Source organism: Rattus rattus, chromosome 1 (assembly GCF_011064425.1).
Source record: "Rattus rattus isolate New Zealand chromosome 1, Rrattus_CSIRO_v1, whole genome shotgun sequence".
In the NCBI taxonomy this organism is placed as follows: Eukaryota; Metazoa; Chordata; class Mammalia; order Rodentia; family Muridae; genus Rattus; species Rattus rattus.
The window spans coordinates 163,587,733-163,599,970 of NC_046154.1; the positions used below are offsets into that span (position 1 = coordinate 163,587,733).

Sequence of the window (12,238 nt, forward strand, 5' to 3'; positions counted from 1 at the left end):
CATCACACACACACCACACATACTATCTCCATCCTATAACACGCTTCAAAACACACACACACCACACACACACACCACACCACACACACACACCACACACACACACACACACACACCACACACACACACACCACATACACACACACACACACACACACACACAGAGACACACATTCACACACACATTCTCACACACACACTCACACATACTGCACGCACACACACCACACACACACACAGAGACACACACACACACCACACCACACACCCATACACACACACCACACACATCCACACACACACCACACACCACACACATGCACACACACCACACACACACACACCACACACACCACACCCACACACATCCACACACACCATGCACACTCACACACACACACACACACATGCACACCACACACACACACACACACACATATACACATGCACACACATTCACACACTCACACGCATTCACACACACACACACACACACACACACACACACGTCTCTAGCACAGAGGTCTGCAGAGCGCCAGGCCTATTGTGTCTATGAAACCCCTACTCACAGGTCTCAAAGGATACATGTCCCAAATAAAACCCTGTTTTCCCTCCCAGACCCACTTCTCTTGCATTTCCTATTTCAGAATAAAATTAAACCATTTTCCATGAAGTTTTGTTTTTGAAGGATTTTTACATTTTTATCATTTTATTAATTGGAGGGCATGCTCTATACACTTGAGTTGGCACCACTGGAGTTGGGGTTACAGGGCCTTGCAAGCCTGCTGGAGGTGATGAGACCTCAGGCCCTCTGGAAACACAGGAGGCACCCCTAACCCTTAAGCCACCTCTCCAGCGTGAAGCTTCGTTATGAAATGTTTCAAACAGACCCCAGGTTAGGATAATGAAACAAACCTCCAGGTACCAACACAACCCACTCCAACAATTATCGCTACTGTATCAGTTTAATTTACTGCCTGCCTTTTTTTTTCTGGGACCTTTTTGGCAAAGCCAAGACCCTAGGAACTTAAACTGCAAATTTAACAGCTGACGTAATGAACCGTAACTCCTCATAGCACGTAAGATTCAGCCGGAATCCCAATTTTCCCACTTCTCTTATCGGCATTGTTTAGCTTGTTCGAATTAATGATACCATGTCGCACGTAAGACAGAATATCCACTCTCCCAAGCTTTCTCTAGTCTGTTGTGAGCCTCTCGTCTCTTGGCATCCTGAGACGGGTTCTTGGGGGGACGTTCCATACTGTGGTGGTCAACTTCTTCCTTGTAGAGCCAGTTATCCCATCCAGCTCTCCTGTGTGCTTCCTGCAAGGACTTAAAGCCCGGTCCAGTGCAGCTGGTTTTCTGTTTAGTACAGGAAACCTCGCAAGTGAGCCCTACGGTGCATCGGCCAGGCGGCTGTCCGTGCCCCAGCGGTCCTGTTAGGTGTGCCACAGGAGCTCTTGTTCCTTAGCAAGGGCTGCAGTATTTACCTCAAATGACTTCCCAAGTGCACCCGGTACGCTCCCTTTTCTCCCAGCTCAGTCAGCCACCATCTCTCACGTGGGCTTCAGCATTAACTCCCCAAGCACCTTGCTGCTAACTGCCTACGTCCATTTTAGCGCAAGGTGAAGGGTCAATTTTCCTCAGACATTCATGACACCGATTCCTGTCACCATCAGGTTTGAAGTCCTCATTGCCTTCCTCTGTTCTGAGAATGAAGCCCCAAATCCTCACCCCAGTCCTCAAGGCACATTTTCTCTCTCTAGCCCCACTTTGCTCTGCCCAGTTAGTTCCCTTTCACCTTCGACCTTTGTCCTTCAGGTGCTCTGCACCAGGAACAACTCTTCTTCAATTCCTGGGCCCAGCTCCTCCTCCTCCCTGTCAGCTCAGTCTGGCTGTTACTTCTATAAGAAAACCATCCCCGAAAGCCCCAAGATAAGGCGAGAATCTGCAGTTACTCCTTTTGGGAGGCCCTGTGGCTGTGACAGTCAGGCCGATCTGTGCTGGCTCATGTGATCATGTGGTTAATAGGCATCTTTCACGACACTCCAGGCTCTGGGGGCAGAGGTGGAGGGTTCCATAGTGCTTATCGCTTTATCCTCAGCACCTACCATAGCACCAGGCAGAGTTGGAATTTGAGAAGTGTTCGTTAGATTTAATGAATACATAGCCTCTCAATCCTCAGATAGACAGATGCCAGACTTTCTTCACAAAGTCCTGCCCAGGCTCTCTCTCCCTCTGTCTGCTGACCTCTACTTGTAACTACTCTCACATGACCCCTGGCTCAGTCCATTTCAGCAGCACTGTCTCCCTTCATGTTTTTCTAGGACCCCAAGCCCTCGCTCACTTTGCACACGCTCGTCTCTCTACCTAATACACTCTTGCCTGAGATAGTGGCAAAGCTCCCTTCCCCTTACCAACTGCTGATCACCTCAGCTACGGTATTCCAAGTTATTGTTCTCATCCCACAGTAAGATTCCTGTGCGTCTCAACACTCAATCTACTGTGTGGTGAAAAGCAAAAGCTACTCTGACTTCTGGGATGAAAGTTAACTGCAGGAGGTGCAGTAAGGATGGAACCGAGCGCGCTGTTTGGACACTGTAATAAGCTGGGCCAGAGAGAGGCCTGGGCCTGAGCAGGAGCAGGATTGGTGCACTAAAGACCTCTTAGAATGTTCTAGAGGCAGAGTCAGCAGGCTTTCCTGATGAGGGGAGGTGTGTACAGGAGGAAGGAGGTGTGTCTTCCTGAAGGAAAACTGAGCTAAGCACAGTGCCTCGCCAGGGCCCTGGTCCGCAGATGTGCCTCCTTAATACTAAAGGCAGGACGAACCCTAAGTATTCAGGGTGTCGTAAAGGCAAGCCCGCATGGTTTGTCATTCACAGACAGGCTGAATTCTAAGTGGGACAACTTCTCAGAATCCATGGCTGCTCTCCACAGAGGGCCAGGCTTTAAAGAAGCGCTGGGTGGCTGCCCAGTGGCAGGGAGGGCAGCCTGCCATTCTCCAACCATGCATTGCTGCCTCTGGCATGCAGCCGGAGCTGGGAGCTGGCCTTTGTCTGGGATCAGAAAGAGCGCAGCAGCACTGTGGAAGGGACCTCTTGCTTCAGGCGATTGTTTGCTTTTATTAAGCCAGGAAAAAAGTGTGGAGGGATTCAGTCCAGAAAAGCATTCTGTTTGGGGGTTTGAGTCTTTTTAAAAATCTCTCTCTTCCCCACCTTCTGTGTGTGTCTCTGTGTGTGTGTGTGTGCGTGTGTGTCTGTGTATGGTGTGTGGGCACACTCACGTGCCATGGTATACATGCTGAAGTCAGAGGGAAACCTCAGGTGTCAGAGCTCCTCTTATTTGTCACCGGCTGGCCCACAGCTTCCAGGGACACTCCTGCTGCTGCTGTCTTCAGTTCCGTTAAGGGCACCGGAGTGCAGACATTTTGGCTATGGCATCCAGTTTTAAATGGTTCTGGGGCTCCAAACTTAGGGCCTAGGGCTTGCAGAGCAAGTGCCTTACCACTGACCCAGCTCTCTAGCCCCACGTCTGTAGCTTTTTATGAGTTACCCAAATACGGTGGCTATTTCACCACGGTGTCCACTTCACCAAGGTGTCCATGAGGAAGGAAGGAGCTACCTACCAGCCCTAGCCACATGGTTAGGAATTGCCTCCCCAACCCTGGCTATGCTACCTCCTGCAGCATCTGCTAAGGATCATCTTGATCCTTCTACGGTCATGGGGCTCATCCGTAGGGGACGTCTCCCTTCTACGGCCCCTTCCTCCCCACCTCACTCCCTAGACTGGGAGTGGGGCTCAGACAAACACTCCAGTATGGATGGATCTGACAACTGCAGGTCTCAGTCCTTCTCCTGCACCTCCCTCCACCCGGAAGCTGCACCCTGACACTACTGACTCTCAGGTCCCTGGGGCCCTGCCAGCTCTGATGTTGTTAGAACTGCAAGGAAGTGATAATCGCAGGCACCTGCTAATGAGCGTGTGTGAGGAGCAGGTACTAAACACTTCACACATGCTTTCTGGCTTCATCTTCCCTCACCCTGGGAAGTAGGTATCATTATTAGTCCTTCCAGAGAAGGGAGGACGGAAGCTCAGAGTTAGGGCACGCAGCAGGAGACAGGAGCCAAAGTTGGGAGGTCAGCTCTGCTGTCCCTCAGTCTCACAGTGGGAAAACACCCATGCCAGGCACTTCAGCTGCCTCGTACAGCACCAGCTCCAGTGCCCCTGCCTTTCATTTAGCATCATTTGGTCCTTGGTCTTTGGATTTTTTGTTATCCCCTTGCCAATCTAACACATACACACATACATGCACACACATACATGCACACACATAGGCACACGCAAACATGCATTCACACATATGCACACATACCTTCTTCTGCACGTTCTTTCCTTCTTTTGCTATATCAACTGATAACACTGTTAGTAGCTCGGACACAATCACTTGGAAGAGGTGTATACGAAACAACTTTGAGGCTGACACGTTCTTGTAAATAAAGGTGCATGATACACGTGCATGGTGGCTGCCACTTGTTCACCTCAGCAGTAGTTGGAGTGAGGGGGAAGGCTAAGTCAGTGAGTAGAAGTTGAGCCTCAACCTGGCCAGGGCTGTGAACGACTGTCTATTTTCAACCCAATCAAGCATGGGGGCCTTGAGTAGTCAGGCAAGTTGAGGAAAAAGTGAATGTATAAACCAAAAAGTCAGCCATCGGATGGACCCTGATCGTTGATGTAACTCTGCCCTCTTAGTTTAATGAGAAAGGACTGACTTTGTGAGTCTGAGATCATTCCAGCAGTGGTCTGTGATTTTTTTAAAGTTTCCAAATGTTTACTGTCAACTCAGTGCAGCAAGCATGGTTTGAGATGTGTTTGTTTGTTTGTCTGTCTGTTTGTGACAATGCAGCTCTGGCTGGCCTGGATCTCACCGTGTAGTCCAGAGTTGGCCTGGAACTCACAGAGTTCCTCCTGCCTCTGCCTCCTGAATGCTGGGATAGAGACATGCGCCACCATCGTGTTGTCGATATTTAACATTGTCCTCCAGGGCCAAGCATCGTGGCTAGCACGTTACAGCAACTGATAAGCATTAGTTTGGTGAATGAATGAATGGATGAATGGATGAACGAACGAACGAATGAATGAACAAATGAGCTCTGGCTGTTTTCTTATTTGACATGAAGGCAGATAGGTCATTTCTGCTCTGAAGCTTGAGCTGCCACCTCTGTAGAGAGAAACCTGTCGCCAGCAGAAAGGCAAGGATGAACAATCAAAGTCTTAAGCAACTGTAGAAGTTACACAGGGCAGGCCTAAGGCTAAGGCAGAAAGATTGGGAGAGAAAAGAAAAGTCCAACAGCAGATTTCTAAACTAAGCGCACAGTGTTTCAGAAGAATTTGAATCTAGAGTTACATTGAAGGTAACCATAGCAACTGCAAAGCCCAGGCCCAGGGAGCTCTGAGGGAGGGAGTCAACTCCTCACATGGACAGCGCAGAGGTGGCGCACGCCCGTTTCCAGGCACTGTTCTCCACTCAGTCGATCAGAAATTAAAAGAAGGCAGATAGATGATTCGATGAGTAAAGAGCTTGGCACTCAAACATGAAGACCTGGGTTTGGATCCACAGAACCTATATTAAAGCCATGTGCAAGAGACAAAACAGTCAAGTTAACCAGCCAATCAAACAGAACTTAAAATAGCTATAACATGTTTAATACTGATACAGACCTAATAGGATAGGTGAACAGTACACATGAACAGATGAGAAACATCAGCAGGACATAAGAATTATTTTATAGTGGGAGACGGGGGCAAGATCGCTCAGTAGGTAAAGGTGTTGACTGCCAAGTCCTGTGACCTGGGTTCAATCTCCAGGCTGCGTATGAACACTGGAAGGAGAGAGGCTGTATTCTCTTCCATGCCTATGTAGTGCACACGTACTTACAATAATTAATAATAATAATAATAAATATAAAAACTTTAAAGAACCAAATGGTTTGTTAGATATGAAAATAAAATCAAGGTATGGTAACATTGGTTGCCAAGTTAAGAATCTATGAACTTGATATTTTAATAAATATTAACCAATTCAAACTCAAATATAAAAATGAAGAAAACAAGAAATACTCCTATATTAAGAATTGTGGGATGGGCTGAAGAGATGGCTCAGTGGTTAGGAGCACTGACTGCTCTTCCCGAGGTCCCAAGTACAATTCCCAGCAACCACATGGTGGCTCACAACCATCTGTAATGGGATCTGGTGCCCGCTTCTGGTGTGTCTGAAGAAAGCTACAGTGAACTCATATATATAAAATAAACTGAGCTAAAATACTCACTACTGAAATGCCAAGAGGAGAAAAAGAAGAAAATAGAGAAGTTAGTATCTAGGAGTTTCCCTCAAAGTAATGAAATTATAGTTGAGCACATATCCAAGAAGCTCCAAAACCAGGCAAGATCCAAAAACAGAATTATTATAGGTCACTGTCAAACATCTGAAAGTCAATGATAGAAAGAAGCCTGAAGTGGTCAGGTGGATGGCGGTATTTCCATAGAGGCCTAAAGACCCAGAAAGCACAAATATTCTAGCCAAAGACATGCGTGTAGATTTTTAAAATACTGAAAAGAAAATAAAACACAATAAAACCTTGTCAATCTATGGGGTTGGGAGGTGGTCAGAGTGCCTTCTATGAAAGCATGGTGTGTGTGGTCGGGTGAGTGTGTGTGTGTGTGTGTGTGTGTGTGAGTGTGTGGGCAGGTGAGTGTGTGTGAGTGTGTGGGTGGGTGTGTGTGTGTGTGCATGGGCGGATGAGTGTGTATGGGGGGCAGGTGAGTGTGTGTGTGAGTGTGTGGGCCGGTGAGCGTGTGAGTGAGTGTGTGAGTGTGTGAGTGTGTGTGTGAGTGTGTGTGTGTATGTATGTGTGTGCACACATGCACACGGGTGGCTTTTTGAGACAGAATCTCTCTATTATGTGTCCTGGCACTCACTATGTAGACCATGGTGAACTCTGACTCACAGAGATCCACCTGCCTCTGCTGCTGGGGTGCTACGATTAAAGGCCTATGCTACCATATCCAACTAAAACTCTTATACTAATTTAAAACAGGTGTCTATTAAAGCAACTATTGCTTTAAAAAAAACAGATGTATAAATAACAAATTCGTTGTAGGAATAGTAGAATGTTAAAACATCCCCCCCAAACCAGACAAGAAAGATGGTGTGAACTAACCACGTGAAGGCCTGGGTGGGGGCAATCAGCAGCTTAGATAAACAAACACTGCAATCCCACTCTGTGCTAGACTTGAGACCGATGTCTGAGCAGACTGACTGGAATGAGCTGGAAAAGGCCGTGTTCTTTAAAGTGCTCTAGTACGCATGTTACTGCCAAAGCAAACTGCCGACCAAGAACTGTTACTAGGGACAACATCCACTGTGAATAACACAAATGTCACAATGTTCGTGTGTCTGATAAAAAGGAATCAGATCCCCAGACAGACAGAACATTCCAATTTAGACCGACTTCATTACAAATCTTTACAGATGAGTTTCAAAATGAAAAACCAAGAATGGACAGAAACTGACAAATCCGCAATTCAGGTTGGAGATGGGAGTCAGCAGAAGAACAAAAGGAAAGAAAGTCATTAAGAGCAGAGAGAGCATGAACACTGCTGTCAATCAATTTGGCCTAACAGATGTTTACAGAACACATCACTGAGCGACACCTGAGGACACAGCATGTTTAGTATGCACAGAACACTCTCGAACATGCTCCACATTATAGGCTACTAATCAGGTTTAAATAAACAAGAGATCTGATAACATGCGATGTGTGCAGTCTGACTGCACGGAAATTAAAATACAAGTTAATAACAGAATGGTACTTGATAACCCCCAATACTTGAAAGTTAAATATTTCATTCTTAACATAATCTTTTGATTAAAAGAGAAAGTCATAGGGAAAGGTAGAAATAAAGATATGAAATCCACAACAAAACATTAGCCATTCAGATCTAGCAACACATTTCAAAATTGTGATAAAATGTATTTACCCTGTAGCAGATGAAAGTCTGCTACAGTATTTAAAAATAAAGCAATATGAAATCTACCTCATTTGAAGATCAAGGAAAAAACATAGTATGATGTTGAAACAAACTAAAACCTCTACCAAAATTCAAAATACTTTCTTGATTAAAAACTCCCAGCAAACTAGCAATGGAAGGAAACTTTCCTCCTCCAGGGATACCTTCTGCATTTTCTGTGAATGCTGTGTGCGCTCCCTGTAAGGCCTGGGAAAACATGAAGGTGACCACTGTCACCGTTAGCCCGTGTAATCACTTGGTGGTTGAAAGGATACAGAGATTGGAAATCAGGAAACAAAATGGTCTCAAACCCTAGATTATACATTAGTATCCAATAAGAAGCTACCATAAAAACTATTAGAATAAGTGGCTTAAATTCCATCTCGTGACAAAGGTTTTTACACAAATTACAGCCGTGTTCTCATAGAGTAGTAAGGGGTAGTTGGGAACTGAAGAAGTACTGAAGAGACTCCACATAAAATAAGAAATGTAAACCATGCTCATGGATTAGAATCAATACTAGTATGACAGTGATTATTTCTAGCTTTAGGAACTCAAGACATGCTTAATCAAAATCCTACGGGACATTTTAAAAGATCCTGCACATGTTCTGTGCCACAGCAAAGGAACAACGTTGAAAAAGAAGAACAAGTCAGGTCTCCTATCGCTTTTGAGACAACTGTGAAAGCAATCATAGCCAAGGCAGGGTGGTGCTGGTGGAGGCGGGCTGTACAGAGCGCAGGGTTATCACCAAGAGTCTGGGAGTGTGTCTACACACCTAAGGCCAACTTTCTGCAACAAGGAAACTCAAAGAAAGAGTTCAGCCTTACAAACAAACGGTGTCAGAATACCACCATCTTTAAAATCCAAAAATAAAAACTTGACCCCTGCATTTCACATCATATTACAAAACTGAAAGTTAAAAAAAAACCAGGTCTAGTGGTGCCTTCCTGGAGTCACAGCTACATAAGAGGCTGAAGCGAGAACCCAAACCTGAGACCAACCTGGGGGAGGCATGTAATACGGTGCTGGAAGACTTGCTTAGCGTTTCTGCTGGCTTCAGTCTCCAGCAACGCACACACACTCTCTCTCTCTCTCTCTCTCTCTCTCTAACACACACACACTTACACGAACTCACACGAACTCACACACACACTCACATGAACACACACACTCATACACATGTACAAACTCACACAATATACTCATGCATACACATATGCACACTCACACACTAACACACATACATGCACATACACTCACACACACAAACTCACGTGTGCATACATGCATGCACGTGCACACACACACGCACATGAACTCATACACACACAGTCATACACATATACTCATGCATACACATATGCACAGTCACACATTAACACACATACATGTATATACACTCACGCACATACACACATGTGTGCATACATGCACGTGCGCACGCACACACACACTCACATGAACTCACACACTCATACACACACACACACACACACACACACACCTCTATAAAAACCCAGAGGAGTGGTGACTTGGAAACAGTGGTTCTTCCAGGTACTGGTGCAGCATTCACCACCGTCCATGTGTCAAACAACAGAAGCAGTGTTATGGACTCCTGAGAAGAAATGCTTCAATCCACAATCTCTAACCATGAATAATACAAATCGAGGTGAGTAACAACAGCTCCCAACACTCAAAACGCTTTAAATGCTCTTTTTAAAATTCTTATGGCAGAGGAACTGCAAAGGGAAATCATGAAATAGGTACGAAATAACAATATTAAAATAGTGCCTATCAAACTCTATGGACTGGCGCTAAAAGAGTGTTAGGAGAGAGAGAATGCCCAGGGCAGAGGGTCCTGGGCTTGCTCCCTGGCATCATGTAAAACTGGTTGTAAACATTTGTAATCTCAGCACTCAGCAGGTGGGAGCAGAGGATCAGAAGCTGGGGGTCATCCTTGGCTACACCTCGAATTTGAGGCCAGCCTGGACTACTTGAGACCTGTTCTACAACCGACTGGCTAGCCTAATAAGTAAATGAGCCAGTAACCCTGTAGAACTTTCTCCTATACGTACATACATTCCATGTGGCAGAACGTATGCTCACTAGGAAGTGGTAAAGGTGGCCTTGTTGGGAAGAGAGGGTCTTTCTGTCTAGGTATGATGATGGCATTCCCTGGGTTAGCCAAGCGGGCTCTGCCTCGCAGTGTCCCAGTGAGAGAGAAGTAAACAAAGATATGGGGCAAGAGATGCTGAGTGGATGGGAGCAGAAATTCCAGCTGCAAGCCAAGGGATGATAGCAACTTCTGGAAACCACTGAGAACCAACAGAGAGGCCTGGGACAGACAGACCATCCACAGGGCCTGGGACAGACAGACCATCCACAGGGCCTAGGACAGACAGACCATCCACAGGGTCTGGAATGGATGAACAGACCATCCACAGGGCCTGGGACAGACAGACCATCCACAGGGCCTGGGACAGACAGACCATCCACAGGGTCTGGAATGGATGAACAGACCATCCACAGGGCCTGGGACAGACAGACCATCCACAGGGCCTGGGACAGACAGACCATCCACAGGGCCTGGGACAGACAGACCATCCACAGGGCCTGGGATGGATGAACAGACCATCCACAGGGCCTGGGATGGATGAACAGACCATCCACAGGGCCTGGGACAGACAGACCATCCACAGGATCCAGGACAGACAGACCATCCACAGGGCCTAGGACAGACAGACCATCCACAGGGCCTAGGACAGACAGACCATCCACAGGGCCTGGGACAGACAGACCATTCACAGGGCCTAGGACAGACAGACCATCCACAGGGCCTTTGTAACGACACCACCTGCCAGCACTTTGACTTGTCACGTCCAGCTTATTTACAAGGGGCACTCAGAAAGTGTGGCCAGGCAAAGAAGAACCCAAAGGGAAGAGTAAGCATTGGAAGGCTTACTCTACGGTACCCATTTTGTGATAGTTTATGACGGCAGCCACAGGAAACTGATATGCTCTATGTTACCCCTCATGGCATCCCTTGTAGTCAGTTAGATAGGGAACCCCAAGGGAATAACTAAAATTCAATATGGCAGAAGCCTACTCTGTTACAAAAAATTATGAGCTTGTAGAGGATGCCCCCTGAAACAAACATCCCCGGAAGTGGGCGGTCTTATCTCCAGGAGACAGCTGGGGAAGGGGCAGGCACACAGAGAAAATCCACGGGGAGACCACCGCACACTGGGGTGACCTGGCAGGGCAGGGGAGCAGAGTCCGGTGGAAGACACAGCTGGCCAGAGACAACGCCGCATCCAGGGGACAGAGAGCCCGCCCCTGCCTCCACCGCCCTTCCCTCTGCCCTGTGAGAAAGTCCAGGATTGGTACCCTGGAAAAGGGCGTCCTGGAGCAACGGTGGAGGAGGGAGCGAGTCTGCTCAGCACAAGGTGCAGTGGTTTTGTGGGAGGAAAGCCAGGCACAGAACCGTCTGCCCAGTGACAGCACATCAGTGACATGCTAGCAGCATGAGAACAGTACATGGATCCCGCCATGAGAATGCTTTTGCTGGGTACCACTCTCTACCTTGGGAAGTTTGAGCCATTTTCAGAGTAGAAACTTTTCATTTCCACCCACAACTAAGACCTTTCGTTTTGAAAAGTCCGTCGTTGGTGATCTTTTCAAGGGCCCTGTTTGCTGCAGTAATAGGAAGACAAAACCAAAACCAAGTTCTGGCCAGCGCCTGGGCTCCTCCCAGAGGGAGGCTGAGGCACAGCCGACTCACCTGTCGGGCAATGCCTGCAGCACTGTGGGCATCAGCACCCCGGAGATGGCCTTGTACAGGATGGAGTCGCACACGCCCACGATGTTCACCACCGTGGAGGAGCCTAGCACGGGCAGCATGTGGGGCGGCATCCCTTGCCAAAAGTGCAGAAGGAAACTTTGAACCTGCATTGACCCACAGAGAGAAGAGGGTTCAAACAGAGCCATCCCTGCAGGGCCTTGCTACTCCACCTCCACAGAGCGGGCTACACGGCAACACCATTATCTACTTCCCCCACGGCAGTGGGAGCTGCCCAGGCTTGGGGAGCTGAGGGGACTTCTGCCCACTGCTGGACACCCATCTGCCCCTACAACCTGGTGGTGGGCTTGTTCACCGAGAGCTGAGTTA

The 12,238-nt window shown here is 47.5% G+C and overlaps 1 protein-coding gene across 2 annotated transcripts in view; it reads right to left on the reverse strand.

Moving 5' to 3' along the window:
• The window catches only part of Rfx4 (regulatory factor X4), a 156,859-nt gene that overhangs the window by 50,798 nt on the left and 93,823 nt on the right, over nt 1-12,238 (reverse strand). For both annotated transcript variants that reach the window (XM_032910419.1, XM_032910429.1), the window contains one exon: nt 11,852-12,015. In XM_032910419.1, coding sequence (XP_032766310.1) covers nt 11,852-12,015 — 164 coding nt within the window. The remainder of the gene's footprint in view (nt 1-11,851; nt 12,016-12,238) is intronic.